General features: G+C 35.7%; 1 protein-coding gene across 2 annotated transcripts in view; it reads left to right on the top strand.

Annotated features, from left to right (window-relative positions):
• The window catches only part of LOC150093212 (putative monocarboxylate transporter 5), a 33,035-nt gene extending 17,157 nt beyond the window's left edge, over positions 1 to 15,878 (top strand). For both annotated transcript variants that reach the window (XM_090414083.1, XM_090414084.1), the window contains 4 exons: positions 322 to 465; positions 613 to 1,668; positions 14,786 to 14,911; positions 15,391 to 15,878. In XM_090414083.1, the coding sequence (XP_090270209.1) occupies positions 322 to 465; positions 613 to 1,668; positions 14,786 to 14,911; positions 15,391 to 15,533 (1,469 nt within the window). In that variant the 3' untranslated portion in view covers positions 15,534 to 15,878. The remainder of the gene's footprint in view (positions 1 to 321; positions 466 to 612; positions 1,669 to 14,785; positions 14,912 to 15,390) is intronic.
• The last annotated feature ends 10,286 nt before the right edge of the window (positions 15,879 to 26,164 follow it).

Below are 26,164 nucleotides of genomic sequence, written 5' to 3'. Positions count from 1 at the left end.
GAAATTTATGAAGATATCATATATATATATATATATATATATATATATATATATATATGATATATATATATATATATATATATATATATATATATATATATATATATATATATATATATATATATATATATATATATATTATATATATATATATATATATATATATATATATATATAATATCCAATAATATATAATATATCACAATAGTTGAAAATTCAGCAATTCATTCAAAACGTGCTTTAAACAATAAAGATTTTTATATTTCTTTAAAATGCTGTAAACTTGTAGATTTAATATAGTGGATATTCAATATTATACAGGACCTCTGGCCAGTGCTGTAACGAATAAATATGGCTGTCGTTTATCCAGTATCACAGGAGCTTTAATGGCTACTGTTGGGCTATTACTAAGTGTTTGGGCTCCAGGAGTTGTTTATCTTTATATAACTATTGGAGTTCTCACAGGTAAGTTACTCATTTTAAACATATATTAGCTTTTTATATTTTGTTATCTTAATAGAAACAATTGAATAATTCTTAGAAGGTATTCACAAATCGATTGTTATTATTAGAATACTAGCGAGTCTCATTTTGGTTCGTTTTCTCTTTCAGGTACCGGCTTGGGTTTTATGTACTTGCCAGCTATTGTTATTGTTGCGAGATATTTTGACAAAAAAAGAGCTTTAGCCACAGGTATTGCTGTATGTGGATCTGGTTTTGGTACCTTTTCCATGGCCCCTATAACTGAATGGCTGGTAGAGGAGTATGGCTGGAAAGGGGCGATGCTTATTATAGCCGGTTTGGTGCTTAACTGCGTGGTCTTTGGGGCACTTTTTCGACCACTTCCTCATTCAAAACCAAAATTGGTCAATGTGAAGAAGGCGAATGAGATCCCAAAAAGCAGTTGCGTAAAGTTGTCTAAAAAGAGCTCCAAAGAAAGCAATGAGGTGCTGTCAGATGAGGTCATTCCAGATGTAGAAGACCTGGGTATTCGACGACGGTCACACATCATGCCTATAGGAAGACGACCCTCTGAGAGTCCGTCGGTTGTTTTAGCAGTCGAAGGAGAAATTCCCGACTCTGCTAAGAACGATGACTCCGCTATCTACACCATTGGAGAAGGTATTGTGGTCGGAAATTCAGAAAATCACTTACTGGAAGATGTGAAGAGAAAGGATGGAGAAAAACCAGCACAAGAAATACCAGACAAGTCTGTGATTAATGACATGAAAACTGTCCAAAGCAATATTGTGTTTTACGAAAGTACTGTTGACAAAGAACGAACCCCATTGGCGAAGAAGGTATACAAAGCCTTCCTGCGATTGATAGACATGTCTGTGTTAAAGGATCCCGTCTTCGTACTCTTTGGATTTTCCAGTTTCTTCACGAACATCGGATTCGACGTACCTTATGTGTACACCATGGATCGGGTCACAGAGCTTGGCATCGGAGACGAACAGAGTGCAAGTTATATCTTATCTGTCATCGGCATATCCAATACTCTCGACAGGGTGATCCTGGGATACTTATCCGACAAACCATCAGTTAATCGCCTCTGCCTGTACAGCGTCAGTCTCATTATTAGCGGAGCTGCGACGGCTCTCAGCTGCTTCTCCACCACCTACATCCTGATGATAATATACGCAGCCACGTTTGGAACTACAGCTGGTAGGTACCAATTGTGATTTTAAGTGGACTCCTTTGAGAAAATACTTTGTTTCAATTGCTTTATCATTGATATATTCTTACAGATAGGGAAATTTCATGACCGTGGAAGTTCGATAGGAAAAACAAAACCGACAGACCTAATGTGCGGAAGTCTAGTGACTTGTAAAGGCAAACCAATGCAATCTTATTTATATTTTCTGATTTAGTAGTCAATAATAATAGCATTCAGAGAATGGATCAGCAACCAAATGTTTATTATCGTATTTAATTTCCAGGAAATTTACCATTGTAAGTAGGTGAACAGGAAACTAATTAAATGTGACAAGATAATAACAAAATGAAGTGGAGAGCACTTCATTTGTTATCAAACACAGCAGAGTTTTAGAAAAAAAAGAAAAAGTTTCCATGTTTAATTGATTGCTTTTCCTTTATTTCAATCGCTGCTAAAACCAACTCATGGAGAGGTCGTTTTTATTTTAACAGCACTACTCATCTACTCGTAAAATGCACTTATTTAATGTAAATGTTTGTTTTGTTTTAGCTTGGGTGATACGTTAATAAACGCAACAAGTTGCAGCTTTAAAAAAAATAATAAAAAATAAAAATAAATAGCGAAGAAGAAATGTGAATAAATATTTTTTGTTTATAGAATTACGAATAACTTACGTGATTGCCATCAGATGGCGACAGTAACTTGCTCTGGTCTGATTAGTGCGAATATGTATTGCAGTGGTGCCTACATACGTATATTGTATACAATATTTCGCTGTGATTATGCCTACAGTAAAAGTGTGATCAAACAGTTATTGCAAATAAGCCTATTTTACAAGCATGTTTTGTATGTATGTATGCAGTGCCGCGCCGTGGGTAGGAGGCGCCCTTGTGCAAAACGTTTTTCAGCGCCCCCATAAAATAAGTTTCCATGAAAAATTTTTGCGAAAAATTTTATTTTGTTAAAAGTACAAAACAGTTTATACGCATATATAAAAATACATTTTATTTAACAGTAGTAGAACATAGTAATTACTGAAATTCATAAATAAGAAATTTTTAATAATAAACATTTTCAAAAATGTTTATTCCTTAATATATAAATACAACAAAAATTACTTTTATTTTAATATAAAAAAAAATATTACATAACGAAGATAATTTGGAGATATGCTTTTAACTATATAACAATTAGTATAAATATAGATTTATTTTACATATTTATCCGTCTTGCTCTGGCCGCCACAAAATTTTTAATAATATCTTTAATGTCTAATGAATCCATAATATTATTTTCAATTCAAATTCAATTCAAATTCAATATTATGAATTTATTAAAAATATAAATTTTTAATTAATAAATCCGTTAGACGTTCTCAAGACATTGTTGACCGCAAATAATTTTTTATTAGTTTCAGTTTTGAAAAACTTCTTTCCCCTGATGCTACGGATATTGGTAATGTTAAATAAATACGCATCACAATCGCAGTATTCGGAAACGAGTCGGTTAATTTATTTAAAAAAAAAAAAAAATCAGCTAACGCCTTTTTATTCCCGTATATACGGGAGTAGGCGAGGCCATTTAGCCCTATCTAACTTTTGGAGACTGAGTGGGCAGTTCAATCTCCACTGGTACCAATCAGAGATAGATGGCCCAAGGCTATCACTAATTAAGCGGTACTCAGTGAAGAGAGACGGCTCAAATGTGCCGCCATCTCGTGGTCTCTAACCCTAACACAATATATTTAATGTCTGAAATAATGTGGGTTCTACGGTCGATTTTCTTGAGTTTACAGGACGAAAAACCCGAGTTTCCGGGAGGAAAAACCTGCTTGCCCGTGCCAGAGATCGACTAACTCGGGAACCGGTCGAAAAAAGGCTTAGAAAAATTTCCTCTAGTCGCCGACTAGACTCGAAACCAAGACTTCCTTCGTGCGGCCTAGCGCGGTGGTGTGCAAACGCCACATCCACTGAGTAATATTTTATTAACCATAAAGCATCTACATACATTCCAAATAAATATATATACATTTGTACATAGAATGCTTATTTTGATTGGCATTTTGATTTACATTCTTGGTCTTAATAATATATTATGTACAATTTATTTTTCCTTATTTTTAACATCAGTAATCTGCTCAGTGTCTACTTCTTCCTACAGTCCTTTTTACATGAGTTGAGCAGTATTTTTCTTTTAATGTAACATAACTTAGCCCTTTGTTATGTTTGACTTGACACTTTTACATTTGGCTGTGAACATTTTGGATTGTACATTATACATTTGGATTATACAGTTTGGATTATACAGATTATAGTTTGGATTATACAGATATAGTTGGGATTATACATTATTAATTTATCATGAAGTGTTAAGCGCTGTTTACATATACCTTATCACTTTCAGATTGCAAATGTCTATATACATATGTAGTATTTGTTTTAACATAGAAAGAGAGGGTTACATTTTGGCAGATATTTGAGTTACCCACCGGATCAGCAAAATGTCATCGACTTCTTCCACTATATAAACCGTCATTGACATTTTTTGATGCATAAAACTAAACTACTACCTCTATAATTGTTCAAATATTATGCACAGAATTACAACTAATTATAGCATAAAGCAATTAATGTACAAGTGGTTATACAGCTTAATGAAGAAGTTTACAATATGCTTTTGCTTTTCTTTCGCTTATGTATATTTTATCGTGTATATGTTTTTTTTTTTTTTTTTTTTTTTTTTTTTTTTTTTTTTAATTTATGGTGGGTCCTTTATTTCTATGATTTGCAGTTGTTCTTCAAATTCTGAGATGAGACCTATTTGTCGCCATTGGTGTTTTGTTATTTTGTTTCTGTTTATGGTATCTGTGATTGTTTCTTTTAATATGTTGTTTATTTTCTTCAGTATGTCTGGTCCTGTTTCCCTTCCGTAAATTTTGTCGCATCTGTATGTCCAAATCGAGTACATGGTTGTTATGATGATGATTGCTTTAGTTGTGTTAATTTTCCCTTCGTTTAACCAGTATAACGTGTGTTCTGTAAAGGGTTGTTTGTGTTTTATGAATGTTTGAACCGTGTTCCATATTCGGGAGGTGTGAGGGCAGTACATCATTAAGTGGTAAAGTGTTTCTGGTTGGGGGCAAAAATGACATCTGGCGGGGCCTTGAAGAGGGATTCCTTTCGCTGTGCACCACATTTTGGTGGGCAAACAAGCTTGGTGTACTTTGTAGTAGAAGGTTTTTAATTTGGGGTTTATGGGCAGATTGAAGGCTTTTTTAAGTGCCTTTGATAGTCTTAGTGTCCCTCTTTCAATCTCCCGGTGTTGTGGTGGTGGTATAACTGTGCGCGTGAGTTTGATATGTGCTGCTTTAGGTCTCATCTTCAAGAATTCGTTTATTCCTACGTATTTGTTAATGAAGTTGTAACCTTCCGCAATCTCGTGGAACATTCTGGGTGTTTTGCCACTCGAGCGCGGAAGGGAACATATTACTTTGTCGGGCATTATCTTCTGCATATAATATATTATATATGCGCTCCATGCTTTTTCCTCTGTGTAAGCTCTCTCTATGATTTTTGCTCTCGCACTTAGAGTTTTTAGGTGTACGTTTATTAAGCCGAGTCCTCCCGCCTCGATGTCATGGAATATTGTGGATCTTCTGATGGGTTCGTATTTGGAACCCCAGATGAACTTTGCGCATTCTCTGTGTATTCTGTCTACTGCTTGACCGTTGTAGTTGGTATTGTTCATGAGGTACCATATCTTAGACAGTAGGTATTGATTGCATATTTTAGCTTTACTTGTTAGTGATAGTTGTCTGTGTCTCATCTGTGTAATTTTCTTGGTTATTTTTGTATGTGCAAGCTCCCATTGTGTGTTGTGTTGGATTTGTTCTCCTATGACGATCCCCAGTAGTGGTAGGTGTTTGTCTATTTTTATGTCGTTCGGCATGGTAGGCCTTTTTACCCACCTGCCGACGAACATCGCTTGGCACTTGTGAAGGTTTACTTTGAGTGCTGACGCTTTTTCAAATTTTTTGAGTATGTTGTATGCGAGTGTGAAGGACTCGGCTGTAGTTACGGTTAGTATTACATCGTCGGCATAGGCGAGCACTTTTGTTTTTCCTTCACCTCCTATGTGAGTGCCCGCTATGCCGGGATGCTTAGATATTTCTCGTATTACCGGCTCTAAGGCGAGACCAAAGAGGATCATAGAGAGACTGTCTCCTTGTCTGACCGAGCATTTAATTTTGACCGGTGCAGACAGTTTCTTGTTTATGATTAGGCCAGACTCTGCTGTGGTGTAAATATTTGAAATCAGATTCTGAAATTTTTTCCCAAAACCTGCAGCTTTGATGACTTCATGTAGGTAATGATGACTCACTGAGTCAAAGGCCTTTTCAATGTCGAGACCTACCAGTAGACATGGTTGTTGTGTTGTCTGGTAGTGCTCGTATATACATCGAATTTGAAGGATATTGTCCTCTATTTTTCGGCCTTTTATTCCGCAGGTTTGGGATTTGGATATGATCTGGTTTATGTGTCTCTGCACTCTTTCGAAAATAATTTTAGTTAAAATTTTTTGGTCTGTATTGAGAAGTGTAATTCCTCTCCATTGTGTCTCTTCGTTGTTTGCTGTGGCTTTCTTTTTGGGAATTAATGCTATGTAGCCGAGGTTGAACTGTTCTGGGATGCTCTCCGAATTGTGTATTTCGGATAGCATTTTCACAAATAGTGTCTCAAACATGGGGTAGTACGCTTTGTAAAACTCCGCAGTGAGGCCGTCGGGTCCTGGGGATTTGTGTAATGATAGGGATTTTATGATTTTCTTGCATTCTGTTGGCGTGATTGGTGAGTCTATGTGTTCTGCTTCCTTGTCTGTGAGTCTTGGTAGTTGTGTCAAGAAGTTTTGTGTTTCTGTTTCGTCATTTTCTTTTTCAGAGAATGTATTCGTGTATTGTGAGTGGAAGAATCGGAGGAGATTTGCATCTCCCTCGATTTCTACCCCCTCGTGTTTTATTTTATTAAATTGAGCTTTCTGCTTTTTTTGCTCTTCAAAGAGCCACGCAGCTTTGGTCCTTCCTTCATCTTGTTCCATTGTTTTTATTTTAGCGCGAACCCAGGCCCCTTCAGCCTCTTTTATTTCAATTTGTTTTAGTTTTGCTCTGAGTGCATTAATGGCTATTTTATTTTCTGGAAGGGTTCTGTCTGTGTTGTATTTCTGCATTAGTTCTTTAATTATGTTTATTTTTTCTTTGTTTGTGTTGTATTTTTTTTGTTTCCCTATCTTTATGGCGGCTTTTTTTACTTGTATTTTAAATTTGTTCCATGCCTCCGTTACATTTGTTATTTTTATTATATTGTCTAGTATTTGTTTAATTTCCGATGTAAATTGATCTGTGTTAATAATGCTGTTATTTAGTTTCCATAGTGGGTAGTTTCTGTTAGTGTATATGTTGCTGTCTAAGGTCTCAAGGGACAGTTTAGCCTTGACCAAGTGGTGGTCACTAAAAGTTAGTGGTGCATGGCAAACTTCCTTAACAGTGGACTTTAGATGCTGGCTTATGTATATTCTGTCTAGCCGTGAGGCATTGGTGGGGGAAAAATGTGTGTACTCCCTCCGTGTAGGATATAGTATGCGAAATGTGTCCTTTATATTACATCGTTGTATTATGTGTGTGAAGTTGTTCTTTGTTGAAGTGTTTTTAATTTCCTTGTCTATATTGTTGTTTTCGGTAAAGTTCATGTCCCCGGCTGCTATGATGTTTTTTATGTTTAGCATTTTATTTCCAAGTGTTTCCCAGAAGTGTTTTTTGTTGTTGTGATCAGCAGGGCCGTAGATGTTTATTAACGACACTATTTGATCTCCCCAGACCACTTCAACCTCGAGGGCTCTGTGTTCTATTATGGTGCTGTGGGATGTGATTTGTATGTTGCTTTTTTTTCTTATGAGGGTTGATAATCCTGCAATGCCATTACCTTGTGCTGGCTCGCCAACGATGTAGTAATGACATTGCAGGCTTCTGTGAAATTTTTTTTCTGTTTCTGAGTCTGTGTCTTGACTTAGTCTCGTGTCTTGTAGCATTACAATGTCTGTGTGGTTCTGATGTATCATGTTTCTTAATAATTTCTGTGACTGCTGACTGTTTAGACCATTGCAATTAATGCTCACTATATTAATTGGTTTCTTCATAATTTTTGAAATCAGCAGTTCTTTCCTCTCTGAGTTTTTACTTTATCTTTTTCTCTTTTTGCTTTTACATTAGGTGTAAATTTCATTTTGTTCCTTCTATGTGGGGTGAAAGCACTTGGACTTTTTCCATTTCCACCCAGATTTTCTGGACTTATAGTAAGCTCCTCTTTATCATTCTTCTTGACAAATTCTTTTTTTCCTGCCATGTCTTCTCTGCAGTTTTGTTCCTGAGAGGTTATGCAAGATGTTTCGGCTTCTTGCAGTTCATCTTTTCCGGCATTTTTTTTTTTTCTTCTGTAATGTCCTCTCTACATATATTTTCTTCAGAGGTTACACATGGTGTTCCCTCTTCTTGCTGCTTATTTGGGAGTATTTTTTTGCTAGTATCTTCGGATGTATTTTTTCCGTTTACTTTCTTCAGTTGCATGTCTTCTAAGTTGTTCTCTTGAACATCGTCTGCTTTTTCCAGCTCATTTTGTGTACTTGGCTGGTCTGCAGCCGTTCGTTTGGCTAACATCGATGCGTATGTCTGCCCAGGACATTCTTTCATGTTATGGCCTATTCGGTTACACTGCTCGCATTTCGGAGCACTGCATTCTTTCCTTAAGTGACCAATTTTCCTGCAGCGAAAGCATGCAGGGGGGCGTCCTGGGATGATTACTATTCCCGTCATTTTTTGAACTTTAATGACACGGTATTTCTTCAGTTTTGGCGCCTTCGTTCAAGGTGATGGTTACTTTTCTTTTGTTAGAAAGGACATGTGCCCACTCTTTGTCCCTGGTGTTACTGGTGACTTGTTCAATGCATTCGATTTTTCCAAATTTTTCGAAGTGCATTGACACCAGTCTGTTTGGGATTTGGGGGGGTAACCAGTGTATAATAATATCTATCTTACGATTTTTAGATATTGGCAGGATTTTGCATTTACGTTTACATACATCCAATTCTTTAAAATTTACAAACGTTTCTTTTACAGCAATGGACTTAAAGGAAATAAGGAAAATATAATTATATTTGAGGACACCGAGGTGCCAGACATCTGAACCTCTTACCTTGGATTTGAGGCTTTCGATGATGTCTTCCTCGGTGTACGGAGCTCCAGCTGGGTCGCACTGTAAGATGCAGGCCTTACTCCAGTCCAATTCCTCTGGCAGGTTTATTGAAGATATGATGTCTACGTTGGTAGCCATGGAAGAAACTGTAGCGTTTCCCGATAAATTATTTTTCGATCCGTTTACTTTGGTGGAGTTCTCTTGACGAACGGCCAGACTAGGGTCGGTCGGATTACTTGACGATGTTCCCGAGACAGTAGCCATTTTCACGGAAAGCATTTAGCAATCGTGGGCGAGGGCACTGCTAATCGCCTTACGACGCTCTTAATCCTTCAACAAAGCACTAAACACTATGGACGCGGAGCACAATAAAACACGTCTGCTCTGGTCAGGGTCCAAGCAAAAAGTCACGCCACATCCACTGAGCTCACAGGCTCTTAATTTATTTTCGTATATATAATTTAAAACATCCTGAGGAGCCGACTCTTTTTTAATAAAACATTGCGAAGTTTTTAATTCCTCAAATAAAGTCATACCATCAATATCGCGATTGTCGGAATCTTGATTGTCGCTCAGTTTTAAGTGCAAATCTTTCCAATGTTTCATTAAATCTTCATCGCTCCAATCTTTTAATTTGCTAATGTCTCATAACTTTAAAGTCTTCGCTATGTTGTTTTAAGAGTATGAATCTTTCTGTGACTGAAATTATTTTCGTGTCTAAAATCGCGAAGAAAAAAAAAAATTTTTAAATTTTGTTTAGGATCATGCATTGTCTCATCTGATGCTTTGTAACCAAACATTTTTGTTTTTGTTCTTTTGCGAATGTCTGGAAAAATAGGCTCAATATTAAGATTGTTTGCTACTTCTTTTGCAGTTCTAATAATATTTTCAAAATATTGGTCTGTTCGGCGAGTATTTAATTCTTGTATAACATAATCAAGATTATGTTATACAAGAATTAATAATGTAGTTTTTCCGATATCAAATGTCGGATTCTGCATTATTTTGCTTGCAACATTTGCGAGACTTAAGATTTCGTACCAAACATGAACAGAGCAAATAAATTTAAACGACTAAATCTTTGAAATTAAGTTGTCTGCCTGAACTCTAGAATCGATATCTTTAGTTTCATCTTCCGTAATATCAAAAAGAGCCTGGTCAATTTCCTTGATATTATTTTTTAAGTGGCTTTATTGCTTCTACTCTACTTTCCCACCTGGTAGCAGAAAGTGGTTTCAAATTTAAAACACGAATATGTTTTTTTAATATAGCCCAACGTTTCACAGATATTGAAAAATAATTATATAATTCCTGTATTACCCCCCCCCCCCAAAAAAAATTACAGTTTCACAGGATATCTTAGTTGCATCATTAACTACCAAATTTAATGAATGAGCAGCGCACGGAATAAAAAAAAGCCCTTGAATTTATTTCAAGGATTTTTTTCTGCAGCCCATTATGTTTGCCTCGCATATTTGAACCGTTATCATAAGCTTGGCCGCGTAAATCCGAAATGTTAATATTCAATAATTTTAAATAATTTTTTATAAATTGAAATAGTCCTTGCCCAGTGGTATCTCCTACAGATTGAAAACCCAAAAAATGTTAACGAATTTCTGCTATATTTGTATCTTTATTTTGATTAACAAATCTAATAACAATAGATAATTGTTCTGTGTGGCTTATATCCGGAGTAGTGTCAAGAATTAATGAATAATATTTCGCTTCTTTAACCATTTCTAAAATTTTTTGTTTTATAGCTTCAGAAATTATACGGATGATTTCATTTTGTATTTTATCACCTAAATAATGAGCAACGTTCCTTTTTTGTGATGTTTGGATGCGATGCAAGTGTTCTGCCACTATCGAATCAAATTTAGCGACAGTTTCTACTAACTTTAAAACATTGCCGTTATCATTTTCAAAAAGTTTTTGTGAAGAACCTCTAAAAGCTATACACTGTCTTAATAAATATTGTAGTATGTAGATTAACCGTTCTACAACAGATTGCCAATATTTTTTCTCAGTTTCGTATAATCTTTGTTGTGTGCAATCAATAGTGCATTTCTTAATCAACGACATTTTAATTTCGCTGTATTTTGAACAGTTTTTAATGTGCGCGGAACTTGTCTCGTGTATTTTAATATATGACTCAAATGTTGCCAATCGTTACAATCGTATTCATTAGTAAGTTGGGAATTTTGACTACCAAATATTTTACAATAAAAACAGTAAACCGAATTTCGCGATTCTGAATAAATTAAATAACTTCGTAAAAGTTTTTCTCCATTTGCTAAAGTTCGATAATAGTATGAATCGGAAAACTTGCGGCCAGATTCATCTTTGGGAAATTCTTTATTAACTACTTGACGCGGGAAATGCTCAACTAAACAATCACTAGCTTTGGTAGTTATATGATTCGGCCAAGTACCTGGATCATTAACATTAAAATTTGAAGTTTCGTGTTTCGCTGAATCGGAATCCAATATTTCTTCTGCTGCAACTTCTGTAGACAGTCCAGTTTCATTTTCGCATGTAACATTTGTTTCTTCATAGTTACCTTGTGTCCTCTCTTTTCTGGAGTAGAGCTACACGGAGTACTTGCTTCATCAGAACTTTCTGTTCTTCGTTTTTTATGTGGTCCTGAAGTTAAAAATCTATTCAGCGATCCAGCCAGTTTATGTTCCAGTTGTACTCGCTGCATTGTCTTTTCCTGTTTTGTGCATCAGATAACCTCTTTGGCTTTTTTCCCGACATCTAAGGGTTAACACACTTGGTTAGAGTTTAAAATAAGAAGCGCGTTAAAAGTTGTCCACCAAAATAAATAATAATTTCTGAAATTTTCCCTTCAACTTATTTTTTAACCCCTTAACCGACTATTATTTTTAAGGTGAATGGCCCAAGACTGACTATTTTTTTTTATTATTACAGAATTTGATTTTTCAGATGTTTTGAATAATAAATTTGCTTACATTTTAGGTATTTTTTTTTTAAATTAAGATCTAGAGATATTAGTTACTGGTTGATTTCTCAGTGATATTTATTTAATATTTTTTACAATCTGGTAATTGTTTAATAATTAAGAAATTTCTAGAATATTAAAATTATTTATTAAAGAAATCAGTAAAAGGACACCAATGTCTTCCAACCAGAACCAGAACAAATATATAAATAAATCTCTTATTGAAAATTATTTATTTTCTAGACGTCTACCCAACATAACATAAAAATCTTTTGTTTTCAAAATAAGATAATTAACTAAAATTAAACAATTTAACTGATTTTCAAACTTAGCAAAAATATAATAGATGTACTTACTTTACGTGAATAATAATCCAAATTCACAAAAAAATTACTAAACAGCCATAAATATATTTTATAAAACAAAAGGCAACTGCACAATAACACTGTTAGTCTAACGCACAAAATGAAATGATGCAAAAATTATCAAGAAAGGGCTAATTGCAGTATGTGTAAACAAAGCTCATCTAAAGGGTTTTATAGCTCATAAATATTAATTTAATTCGAGCCGCGTCAGCCTGATGCCCCGATAGTCTATCCCGCACATATACGGGATTTTTAGCTAAGGTCCCTCAGCTGATTAATGTTTATAATTTATAAACTATTATCTTTAACATTTTCTTTGTCTATCAAAAATCTAAAAATAAGTACACAATTAAATTCAAAGTCAAATTGTCCAAAGTCACTTAAACACAGAATACACAATACACTCAATATGTTTCACATTCAAAATTGAAATGACTCCGAAAAAAAATGTAAGTGCGTGTTTGGATAGACGCTATTTCGTCTATTCAAATTCGAAGCGGAATTTAAGAAAACGAACATCGTAATGTACATCTATGTTTCAGACTAAATATTTTTGGATAGATCAGTGTTTCTGAAACTTCAGATTTCCGTGTACCCTTCTTTAATTTTCATTATTACCAAGTATACCTTTTCAAAATACCCTTATCAAAATAATAATAATAATAATATAATAATAAATAAATAAATAAAAATATATTTCATTGTAACTGTGTTTTATTTGAATTTAGATGTACATTTAAACAAAAAAAAAATTTATTTTTAATGGAACAAAATTTATAAAGATGCTAATCATTTTTACTTAATATAAATAATTTATCATCAATGAGACAAGCGAAATTGTCTATTTCTATATCTGCAATATTGCTCTCTTTTGTGCGTTTTATAAATCCAGTCTTTAACCAATCATCGATACTTAACAATTTGAAAGCTAAAAAAAATTACCGTATTTACTCGACTATAACTCGCACTTTTTTCCCAAAATTAAAGCTAAAAATTCGTGCTGCAAGATATATGTGGGGATTTTCGGAAACTAAAGTTTTCAGGAAAAAAAAAAAAACTGAAAATGGGTATAACTTACCAAGAATCTTTTATTCTCCATCACTTCTGTCCCCAAGAGCGGTTTCCTTGTGTGCAATCAGTTATCTACCCAAATGGAGTCATCTCCTTTCCCAATATATCAAGCAAAAATTACCAGTAATTTAAGACTTCAGATACGTAATGAACAATCCTTGACAAATTACTAATGAGAAGTGAAAGATGTGCGCGATTGTAGGCTAGTATAATAGAGAAAAAGCCACTATTAAGAAGTGCATATGATTGGTGCGGTATTAACAAAAGATCGAGCTACCCAAACAAAACAAGCTGACAATTGAATTGAAATGCTAATTCTCTTAAACCGATTTCCATAATATCTGAAACGCGTTCACTATATATTTCTTAGTTTTAACACATTCATGACGGGTAGTGTCAAGCAAAACCATATGTTGCACCTGCTGTATATAGCGGTTTCTGCTGGAGGGAAGATGCCATTCATTAGTTAGTGTTTATATTCCCAGTTGTCTGTAATTTGCACTATTTGTTGAGAAATATATTTTGAGAAATATATATTAGTCTGCAAATGATGTCCGTGAACCTTATCCAGTGACATGATAAAACTAATTGGTTTTAGTGTTTCTGCAGTATAATGGCTGTTGGGGATAGCGTATTGCAGGGAGCGAATTATCGCTCAAATGTGAAATTCGGGGAGATAGAAGCTCGCAGTTTGAGTAGGAGAATTCATGCATAATATAATTTAATAGATATATATATAAATATATATCTATTAAAAGTTTATGAAATTCACATCGTATGATACTTTATGGATTGTTTCCTTAAGTATCTAATAAGTGGCGTCTCCTTAAGTTTCCTTAAGCATAATATGGCGCCCCTATCTTTAAGCGCCCTTGTGGGCGCACAATCTGCACAACCGCACGGCTCTGCCTTGTATGTATGTGTTTAATACAGTTAATTCATAATGTTAAATGTGGAATAACGTGAGTGCTATTTTGTTATTTTTGTAAGAGGGTTTGGTCGCGTTCCGTAGATCCGTTATATCTGCTATAGCGGTTTATCTCTCCCATGCTTTTAATTTCGGAAATGAAGAAATCGACCGTAGAAGATGCATTCTCTTTCAGACAATACTATGCAGTGTTAGCGTTAAAGGCCACGAGATGGCAGCAGTTGTTCCCTATACTCGCCTACCCGAATGTCTATTAAAATGAATTATAGCCTTGGGCAGGGATATCTGTGATTGGCTAAGGGAGAGTTTGACTATTTATATCACTGGGACTAATCCAGATCAATCCTTACCTATGGCAGTAATTGATTTCCTATTCCGTGTTTTGAATTACAATATCGTTGTGGTATCTCCTACCTAAAAAATTTCTCCTTGCATACAATTTCATCTTCGAGATTTCAGAGCACGTCTTTAGAATCCTCTAGGAAAAACATTCATAAAAAAACAGAAATTTTTTAAATCCAAAATTTCATATGCAAACTTCCTCTTTCTTTGTTCTAGGCACGTACGTGAGTCTGAAGCCAGTCATCCTTGTTGACCTCATAGGAATCAATAAGATGGCAGATGGATTTGGTTTGTTGTTGCTGTTCGATGGTGTTGCGTGTTTACTAGGACCTCCAGTAATTGGTATGGCCTTTTTTTTTTTTTTTGGTACATTCATTGCCATAATTATTATGTTATGTTGTATTGTATAGAACTTTGGAAAGTATGTTTGCTGCTGTTGCTTTAAACCATAAAAAGTTAGGACTAATTTTTGGAAGTAGAAAAAAAAAGTTTAAAAAATTATTTTTTATTCCTTTTAACATTTTTGAGAAACAGAAATGATGAATTAAATGTATTAAAATTTTTAAATGTAAATTAATAAATAAACAATGACTATAATAAAATCTGCAGGCAATTTTACCAAAAACGCAGTTACTAAATATCTTCGTCTGTCATCAACAATATCACTTATTGTCCAATTAACAAGATCCGCGTGCGTAAACCGGATGTGACATAATGTAAGCATTACGTCACATCCGTCTTAAATAAAGAAAAAATATATATATTATAATACAGACAGTTTTCGTACACCATATGATAGCATTTTTCTTTATATTTATTAGGATGGCTCCATGATGCCATTGGATCATATAATCCAGGATTTTACATATCAGGAGGTGTCATTGCTATCAGTGGATTGCTACTTTGTGCCATTCCTTTTATCAGGAGGAGAAAAGCTGAACCTTCAGACATCACTAAGATGTGAATAATGATTGTAACATTTGGGAAGTTGAGCTCGATAATGTTTATTCTGTAGCGTTGTTCCTACAATGATAAACTGAAAAACAGGATTTTCAATGCTACTGTTGGAACGCAGTGTACATTTCATACCGAACTGTGAAATAAAAGTGATATTTTGCTTTAAGGAGATTTACGATAAATGGACGCAGTGTATGCCAGTAGGATACTCACCAAGTGACCACGTTTTTGTGAACAGACTTCTGATAGACTGAAGATTTCAGAATCATCCATCGCAAACAGTTGACTGAATTTGAAGCTTCGTGAACACAAGTTTTTATTTAATTTAGATTCAATAAATATGAAAAACAAATGTGTTTGTTTGTTGATGAGTTTGGTTTTGTTTGTTTACTTTTCATGTTTTTTTTTTTTTTTATTATTAAAAATGGGGATTTTATCACCGGAAGTGTGTAAAAGCAAAGCGATAGTCATTTCAAAACAACAACAAAACAAAAGTTTCAATTAAGCATTTACCCCAACACACATACTACAAAGAGGACGTAACAATCAACATTCGAAAAGCCAAAAAATAAATCACTAGCGCTGTTACCACTGCTACTACTAATAATAAAAAAATATTAAAAAAAAACTTCGGTTGCGAAAACTTACTTAGAATTCGATATAGGTGTCGCAATGAGCACAGAAACATAAAACACACTGCGAGAAATGAAAATGTTTTTTTAAAAAAAGTAGGCCAGAACACTATTCTGTCTCCACATATCTTTAAAGTATACTCAAACAACGCACTATAATACATCTCATTCTTTATGTGATCTTACATAGGAAATACATCGACCCAATTAAAAAAAAAAAAATCTGCAGTCATAGCCGATAAGCTAAATAAGTATAGCATGGCAACCAAGTGATATATTAACGAGCCCAGTTTTATCAATCCTCTTGAAGTAAAAGATGGAAAGCCTTTATGCCCCTTAGCTTGGTTTCCTAAATTTATAATTCTACAATTATGAGGAGGAAAAATCTTTTGGAGATCTTATGACGTACATAAGATTTCCAAAAGGTGCCAGACATTTGAGATCTGCATTCTACAAACATGCCATAATGCAACGGGCTGCTTCCACTTTAACATATACAGGGTGGTTCAAAATTCCACGTACAAACTTTGAGGGGTGATAGAGAACATCAAAATCAACCATATTTACGTAGGAAAGCATGACCGGAAACGCCACCAGAAGTTACTAACAGGGACACAAAGATACAGAAATAACACAAGGCAGTAAGTAATGTAAAAAACTTTATTAGGTGTAACTGAACAGTTCAATACTAGTTGGATACATAATATCGTAAACGAGGTGCACGTCTCCCATCTCAGCGTTCGTAAAACGACGCATGTTCTTCGTACGACGTCGAAATCTTGAATGAGGAAGCCCCAATTGCTCACCTGGAGCGCTGGTGAACAGCGCCACCTATCACTTTCGGGTGGCGTTTCCGGTCATGCTTTCTTATGTGAATATGGTTGATTTTGATGGTCTCTACCTCCCCTCAAAGTCTGTACGGCGAATTTTGAACCACCCTGTATATGGACAGCATTGTTCAAGGACTCAGAGGAAAGATAGATGATAAAAATTCCAAATTTAGAAATATAATTACGAGAAATAAATCTTGGATGATTAGTATTTCAGTTTTTCTACTTGTTAGCAGTGGCGGTAGGTGGAGAAGAAGATGAAAGCAATTTAGTTATAAATCTGTCAAATCAAGGGCTGTACTACCTTATCTAATTACTAAGGGGCAAAAAAAATAGAGAGAGAGAGAGACAGAAGCAATGAGAGTGCTTTTTTTTTTTTTTGAGATAATTCCTGATAGTAACTTCTCTCTGTTTTCCTTGAAGATACGAAGAATTTCTGTAAAGTCCAGTGCTAATTGATTCTTTGTCTAAAGTACAACAACCTACAGAGGCAAGAAACAAAAAGTACTGTAGTTTGAACAATACTGGTAATTAAAAGCACCAATTAGTAACAGAAACTCATTGCAAGTTTCTTCAAAACTGCGTTTGCATTCAAATTGGAAATTACGCGAATAAACAAATACATGCACACAATGTGTAATAAACAGGGCCGACTCTAGGCTTAGGCACAAGAGGCACCGGCCTAGGGGCGTAATGGCTTTGGGATGCCAACATCGTAAAAAATAGTAATAGTATTAAAGAGGACCAAAGAGTCGAAGGGTTGGTGGTGGTACGAGCAGTGCCCCTCAAAATGCTCTATACGCACTTTTTTGGCAATAACTATAAACTGCTTTTAATAAAAAAATTTTATGATGCCTGTCTTGTCGTACAGTGCGTTGATAAAACTGGCCAAGGGGAGCCACAAACTAGTCTACGGGCATCACATACTCTCGAGCCGGCACTGGTAATAAATAATAATGGTATTCTGTGTTAGCTAAAAGGATTTATAATAAACTTCATCGAAATGAATCCTGGCAGATTTGTTCAATTTATTTACACGCTCGGTTTGGGTTCGCTGCGAGCCAAACAATACGCATTCGAATTTAAGTTACAGTTACTTCGAACAGATTCGAAATAAATGTAATTTGAACACTAGCCAACGACCGTATTTTCAAAAGCACTGTTTGGCAATCTTAGATGATGTATAAACTTTAAATTACTAAAATGATCAAGAATCGTATAAGGGATCAGATTAAGGTTACATTCTTCATGTTAAGAAGAATGATACTGAAGTTTTTGAGTAATCTTATAAATCTACCTTCAGAATTCAGCTAAACGTAGCACTAATTATTTTGTATCATCCAATAGGGAGATCGTTTTATACAAAATAAGACAAAAAAAAAGTAAAAGTCTTGTAGCAATTTTTATTTGATTTTAAACTTGGAATCAGACACAAAAACTACTTTATTCAGACGCGATTTATACAAAACAGCGACTGTTTTTTTTTTTTTTTTTTTTTTTTTTTTTGTATTCAAGATACCAATTTATGTAAACTTGGTTTTTAATCCTATTTCCGAAGTGAACAAACAGACAAGTAAGTCAAGTTTGCGCCTGCACGTAGTGCAAGTCTGAGGCAACTCATGGTAGTGCCACTCTAGGTAACTCGTGGTAAAGGTGGATTAAGGTCTGATCACTTTCCTTAGTATTTTTCCCTTAATGTAAAACACATCCCCTTGCGGAGATGTATGATGCTATTCAGAGCTTAATCCACCTTTACCACGAGTTGCCTAGAGTGGCACTACCATGAGTTGCCTCAGACTTGCACTACGTGCAGGCGCAAACTTGACTTATTTGTCTGTTTGCTCACTTGGGAAATAGGATTAAAAACGAAGTTTATATAAAATTACTTGGTATCTTAAATATATGTCTATATATACATATACTGTATATATATATATATATATATTTCTAAGTTGATACATCTGTCATAAGCATCCATGTGAAATTGCAAGTCATTCTATCAAGTAGTTTGTTTTATATACAGCTGTGTGAGGTAAAAGTTCTGTCTGTATCCCTTGAAGTGGATAAAATTGGGTACCGTGTGGTAATAAAATTCTTTGTAAAAGAAGGTTTAACGCCAAACGAAATTCATTCGAAGTTCATAAAAGTTTATGAGCACTCTTCTCCTTCGTTTTTTGACAATTAAGAAATGGGCAGCGAGTTTAAACGTGGTCGTAGCAACCTTGAAGATGATCCACGTGAAGAACGTCCAAAAAGTGTAACAACACCAGAAATGATTGATCAAGTGCACGATATGGTGTTGGATGACCGGCGAGTCAAAGTGCGTGAAATTGCTGAGACTCTAGGCATTTAAAAGAACGTGTAGGAATAGATTTCGCGTGAGGAATTGTAAATGAAAATGCTTTGTGCAAGATGGGTGCCACGCTTGCTCACAGCAGATCAAAAACGCACTTGCATTACAATCTCTGAACAATGCTTGGAGCGTTTTAACAAGAATAAAACTGTTTTGCGTCGATTTATTACCATCGATGAGACGTGGATTCACCCAGTGGCATAGCTAGGGAGATGCGTTGGGGGAAGTCCTCCCCGGGCGGTACTAGTGTTTTAATTTATTTCCCTCTACGTCGTTTTCACTTTTTGTAGTATTTTTGGTGTGTATTCAGAGCGGCGGCAAAATCATGGACCACCCCGGGCGGCAAAAGCTCTAGCTACACCACCGGATTCACCATTACACAGCAGAATCCAAACAGCAGTGAAAACAGTGGACAGAAGCCGGTTGTTCAGCGCCAAAGAAGACAAAGTCGGTTCCATCAGTAGGAAAGGTCATGGCATCGGTGTTTTGGGATGCTAAAGGCATTTTGTTTATTAATTATCTTAAAAAGGGTAAAACAATAACCAGGGAATATTATTCTAATCTTTTAAACAGACTAGACGAAAAAATTCGTGAGGAAAGACCCGTTTTGCAGAAGAAAAAAATCATCTTTCATTAGGACAATGCACCTGCCCACAAAGGTGTTTTGGCAATGGGAAAATTAAGGGATCTGCACTATGAATTGTTGGAACATCCGCTCAATTCCCCATATTTGGCTCCCTCTGACTTCTTTCTCTTCCCAAAACTAAAACTCTTCCTCGCTGGTCAGCGTTTTACTTCGAATCAAAAGGTGATTGCAGCTGTAGAGGGGTATTTCGCAGATCTTACTGAGAATCACTACGGGGACGGGATAATGGCGCTGGAGCATCTGCAATAAATGTATTAGTCTTAAGGGAGATTATGTTGAAAAATAAAAATAATTTTGAAATTAGCGATTCGTTTTTTCATTGTTAGGCCGAGAACCAGAATGATGATACGTGCACGCACAGAGAGAGAGAGAGAGAGAGAGAGAGAGAGAGAGAGAGAGTTATTAGTGAACTATGCATCTTTAAGATCTTTTAGATTTCTTAATGTTTAATTAGCAATGAATATACTGAGAATTTATTTCCCAGTACATGCAGAGAGTTCAGGAATCTACATTTTAGTATATCAGCATCTTTAAAGTCTTTTCAAATACACAAATACTTCCCTACGACTCACAGACTTGATTACTCCTCCCAAACAATTCATAAAAAGGACAAACATTGACAGATTCTGCAAAGCAATTTTCGATATCAGAGAAAACAGTCCATCTTTTCGCCCAACAGGAAAAAATTCCTGCTTGTATTATTTGTGAAATGAAATATTTAAAATATTTCATTTGACAAATATATACACAAACCGGACAGCAAATTAGAAACCTTCATGAAGATAGACGTATACGTCACTTACGCAGCGTATTTTCCAAGTATGAAAAATACTTGGTTACGTGCATCACCCCGTGTTCCAGACAACTATTTAAGATGTTGCTGGTAAGTAATCGTCAATACTGTTGATCGCGATTGGAAAACAATAAAGGATCTTTCGGAGTTCGATAAAGGGCTTACTGTGGGTGGCCGTCTGGCTGGAGACACGATTTTGAAAAAAGAAGAGATGATTGGTTTCTCAAAAGGTGAGATATGCTGAATGCTTAATCAGTGGAAAAATAACCCGCATTGCTTGTCTAAGAGGAGTAACTCTGGTTCTAAGACGGTCTGTCAGGAACGACATCGCTATGGTCTGAGAAGGACAAACAGAACTTTCTGCGTGAAGCAGTTTGATCGAAGCATTTAATGAAGGCTGTTCCCGACCATATCTTGGAAATTGAAGAGAATCGGTATTAGGTCGCATGCCTATACAAAAATCATTAATTTCTGTGAAGAAGAAAGTTCGCCTACAGTGGTGTCAGGAACACCGTGACTGGACACTGGAAAAAAAGTCATGTAGTTCGACAAGTCACGGTATAGCCTGTTCTGTACCAACGGTAAGCAGGGAGTTTCGCAGGAGCTATATGAAGCAATGAGTGCAGCTTGCCTTGTAAACAGAACTCAAGGTTCTGGCGGTCGGGCATGTTCTGTTGGTATGGAACGGGTCTCCTGATATTGCTGGAAGGCTGGGTGTCCTTAAATCAATATCTCAACATTGTTGCCGATCAAGTCCATCCTGCAATGTTGACTTTTTTATCCAACAGATGAAGGCTGTTTCATAGACGACATTGCTACTTGTCCATCAAGCAAGAATTGTTCAGCAGAAATTCTGCGAGCATGACAACGACTTCCATCATCTTCCTTGGCCACCACAAAGCGGAATCTGAACACCATTGAGAATGTATGGGATGATAGAAACACAGATCCGGGAGCAAAGTCCTTTTCCATCAAAATGTGAGACAGGTAAAGGACTCTTGTGAACGCCTGGTATGTTGTAGACATAGATGCAGTCGAACACCTTGTAGAATTTATGTCACAATGAATATGTGTTATCATTCAGGCTAAAGGAGGTCCAACATGGTATTAAATTAAACTTTTCAATTCAGTGACTAGTATATGTACGTCTTTGCACCAGAAAACTAATACAAGAGCAAGATGTATGTAACTTTACCGGGTTTTTTTAATCCCATCTAAGAAAGGCTGCAAAACGTACAGCGCATTAGTATCAGCACCATAGGTAGATTAACAGGCCAAGAAACATTGCTCTATAGACTAAACGTGAAACATTTTCAAACCACCTTCAGACCCACAATAAGCAGGGTGGTTATGGAAGTCTCGGAGCTGGTGATGAAATTTATATTCCATCTAGAACCCTTCGCAAATACTCAAGGTGAATGATAATAAATCATACCATCCACATCTTTGTAATCCCCATAAGGTAGCAGGAGAAACTCGAGTCTCAAATTTTTGGAAATTAAAATTATATTTAATTTTATTATCCGTGACTGATGGTTGATACTCATTCCACAAACTACGTTTGTACACTTGAAATGCCTCATGCACTGTTGTCCTTATTCTGTAATCTTAATTATTGCATTTTAATAGCTGCAAAGTACTTTGCTGAAAAGTAATCTTGCTGTACAGGAGAGATATTCTGTTGCTGCTTAGAGAAACGAGAATTCGGAATCCATGATGCATGCCAGCAGACAAAAGTGAGATCTCGAAGGTCAAGTAACGATAGTCTTAATCCCCTGCTTAGACACGCAGGGGATTAAAAAAAAAGCGCTTTAACAACTAAGATTAGAATGGTATTATTTAACCAAACTGTAGATATGGCAGGAAGTCGAAAGACAAATGCAGTTCATATGTTCATATGAAAACGAAAAAAATCATCTAATCAGGGAAGATGAAGCGAATTTACATTAGAGTTTGGGGATTCGATTAGAAATCTTGAAAGTTAGCGATAGTTAAGTCAGAGCAATCTGCTATAAGTCAAATAATAAGCTACCGCGGAAGTTCCTGGGTTAGTTAAGTCTTCGATGGGTGTATCCTTAATCCAAGACGCCAACTCGAATGGAGCGAATGCTGTAGTAACCTAAACGTCTGATCACAACTTTTAGGAAGGCCTGTCCCGAAAATTGCTGCTTATAGACCTGGGCCGTAATCCAATTCTATGGGATTAAAGAGGCTAAAGGGCCTCATTCCAGATCCTTTGAAAAAAGCACAGGATTCAGAAGGTACCATCAAGAAAAAAAAAATCAGGTAAGATTTTTCGTAAAATAATGATATGTAGGTTAGACCTCCCTCGTCTCACAGAATGCATTAGCCGTACTAGATCGTAGTCGCATTTGTTCATCGCAGAGCTCAGCCACATTGCGCCTGCTCCCTTGCTTGGTGTCCTAAGCACGTGCTTAGGACACCAAGGGAAGAGGGGAACCACGGAGTTTTTTCCCTCTAGCTATGATGTCCTTAATTCTCAACTCTTTCACTGCCACGCTTAAGTCGAATTTATTAAATAGAGTTGCAGGAACTGAATTTTCAATCTCTTATTTTATCTTCAGCAGTTATTGAGTCTGAATGTCTTGTCATTTAAGCAATGGAAGGGTCGGGGAGAAAACATTGTCGGGCACGGCTTAGAGCATCAGTTGGCCTTAACCCGCCACTGGTTTAGCCCGAAGCCTTGGCTTAATTGTGATGGCACAGAGGTAATCATCATCGTCAATTATTTAACTGCTGAGAGAGAAAACCCTAAGGAATGGGGGATTCTATCGTCTGCATCCGTTATTAACAACTGAAAGAAACAATCATGTCACCATCTCGTGTTCGTAATACTACTTAGCAGTGGTTATATTTAGCTGGGGCTCTCCGGAGCCTGGCTCCCCAGAACTTTTTTATGCACTGGACTCCAGAACATTTTTCTGTTTGTGACTTTTCTCCCTTTACTGTAATTAAGCCTAACGCGAAACAGACAGCAATGGCTGGTTATTAAGACGTGCATATGATTGGTGCGTATTAACAAAAGATCGCGCAACCGAAAGATAAAAGCATATCCGACAATTGAGTTGGCTAACTCTCTTCAACCGAATTCCATATGTGAAACTACCATAACAACATTCACTATATAAATATATATATATCTTAATTTTAACACTTTTACGAATTGTAACACGTTCGGTTGAATTTTATTGCTGCTTTGCGGTGAGCGAACTCACACAATCTAATTAATAACAATAGTTTTTAGTTAAGATACTGTGTTTGCCAGTGCAACATATGGTTTTGCTTGAGTGTATACAGTATAGAGTCTGTATGAGGGGACATGTGATTTATTAATTAGTGTCGTTTTTATCCCAGTTGTCTCTAATTGCACTATTTGTTGAGAAATATATTACACAGACTCCTCATACCTTATTCACTGGCATAATAAAAGTACTTGTTTTATTGCCTCTGCAGTATAGTGGCTATTGGGGAGGGCTTGTTATTTACCGCGGGAGCAAGTTACTATCGCCCCGACGTAAACGTGTTTAAGCTTTTTTTTCATGTGCGAGATACGTGCGAAAACTTTTTAATTTCTTTTTTTGAAAAGTAAAGTCAGGGGTACGAATAAATATGGTATTTCAACTATGGATAAGTACATTGATACCTTCTTTAAAGAAAAATAGTTCGGATAAGAGTGATAATACAAAACGAGTTTGTAAAGACAGTTTGTGTGTGATTTCTGAAGAGAAAGAGGTCTGTAACGAATCCACAGAATTCCCATTGCAATGCGATAATATTAATACGCTGAACGAAAGGAAAGTTTTGCTGACTTGCTAGTCACTCGACCAGTGGATCTCATTCAAAGGTCGCATACAATTGGTTATTTTGTAGGAATATTTTTCGGTTTTGTGACTTTTCTTCCTTTACGGTCATTATGCCTACATTATTGTGTTATTATTCAACAATTGTTGACAGTTTTGAATGTGTATATAAAGTCCATATCAACAGTCGTCTGATTATGAACGCGTGACGAAAGGGACGGGTAGGTTTGGAGCTTCCCTGGATAGCATTCAAAGGTAAATACAATTGGTTATTTTGTATAGGGGTCCAGGAACTTATTCGTTTAGAATTTAACCACTGCTACTTAGTATTACTGTAGAAGGAATATATTTATTTATTTATTTGATTTGCTCGGATAAAAATCCCAAACTTTTTTGGAGTAAAAAAAGCCTTCATATACTTTCTGTAGTCAGTAATGAGAACGGCAATATTAACTGAAAATGAGATATTTTCGTGTTGTTCTTATTGTTGCTGTAATTTTTATTAGTTATATAATAAATTTTCCGATATTAAAATCTATATAAAAGTCAATGTTTGTTTGACCACTGTTCATATATCTGCTTGGACATATCACCATCAAATTTTGCATGACCTTTCCTTTTTCACCATCGATCCATGATTTTAAACCTATCAAAGATAGATTTAAAATCATGGATCGATGTTTTGGACAGTTAAAAGTATCATACCGAATACAAAAATATTTAATTAAAACAATATAAAAATTATACTTGAGACTACAAATTTAAAAATTCTTATTTATTTTTTTTTTTGTCTTAATTGCATCATTATCTTGCTGTTTCCTGTCAACTTCTTTGAAAGTTGTACTTTGCTTGCGCGCGCCACTGTGATTCATGTTGAAACTTAGTCGTACAGGGCAGCAGCGCACATAGCCCTTATTCCAACGAGAGCTTCACATTATGATGCACTTCATAGTTTGAACTGGAATTTTGGAAAGTTGTGCAGTCGCTTTAGCGGTTTATTTTTATTCATTTAATTTTCATGCATTTCAAAGAAATTATTTGCTGCATTTCAAATTCTGATTAGTATATTTTTGCGGAGGGAGAAAATAAAAGAAACCATGACGGTAGGTAAGGCATCGATTGTTTGCAAAGGCCTTCCAATCTTATCCTCCGTTTATCCTCAAAGTTAAGAAAAATGTAAATAACTTTGAGTAATGAAAAAATTAGGGCTGAAACGGCGTTTTAGACCTAATTTTTGGAGACTGAGGGGAAGTCATTCTCCAGTAAGCCAATCAGAGATGGCTCGTCCATCATCAATTTCAAATAGCATCCAGTGAAGAGAATATTGCAGAGAAGTAACGCCATCTCGTGGTTCATAACCCTAATGCAACATATCATTGTCTGAAATAGTATGGGATGTGTGGGATGTATGGTCGATTTTCTCTAGTTTCCGGGAACAAAATTTGCTTGACTGCGTCAGACATCAAGTAACTCGGAAACAGATCGAAGAAAGGATTAGAAAAAATCTCTTTCAGTCAGAAATTAAAATCGATCTAAGAACGTCTTTCTTTGGGGCGTTTCCAT

The sequence above is a fragment of the Typopeltis vanoorti genome, chromosome 24 (assembly GCF_054136105.1).
Source record: "Typopeltis vanoorti isolate ZY-2024b chromosome 24, IOZ_Tvanoo_1.0, whole genome shotgun sequence".
In the NCBI taxonomy this organism is placed as follows: domain Eukaryota; kingdom Metazoa; phylum Arthropoda; class Arachnida; order Uropygi; family Thelyphonidae; genus Typopeltis; species Typopeltis vanoorti.
This window is presented reverse-complemented; position numbering and strand designations above follow the sequence as displayed.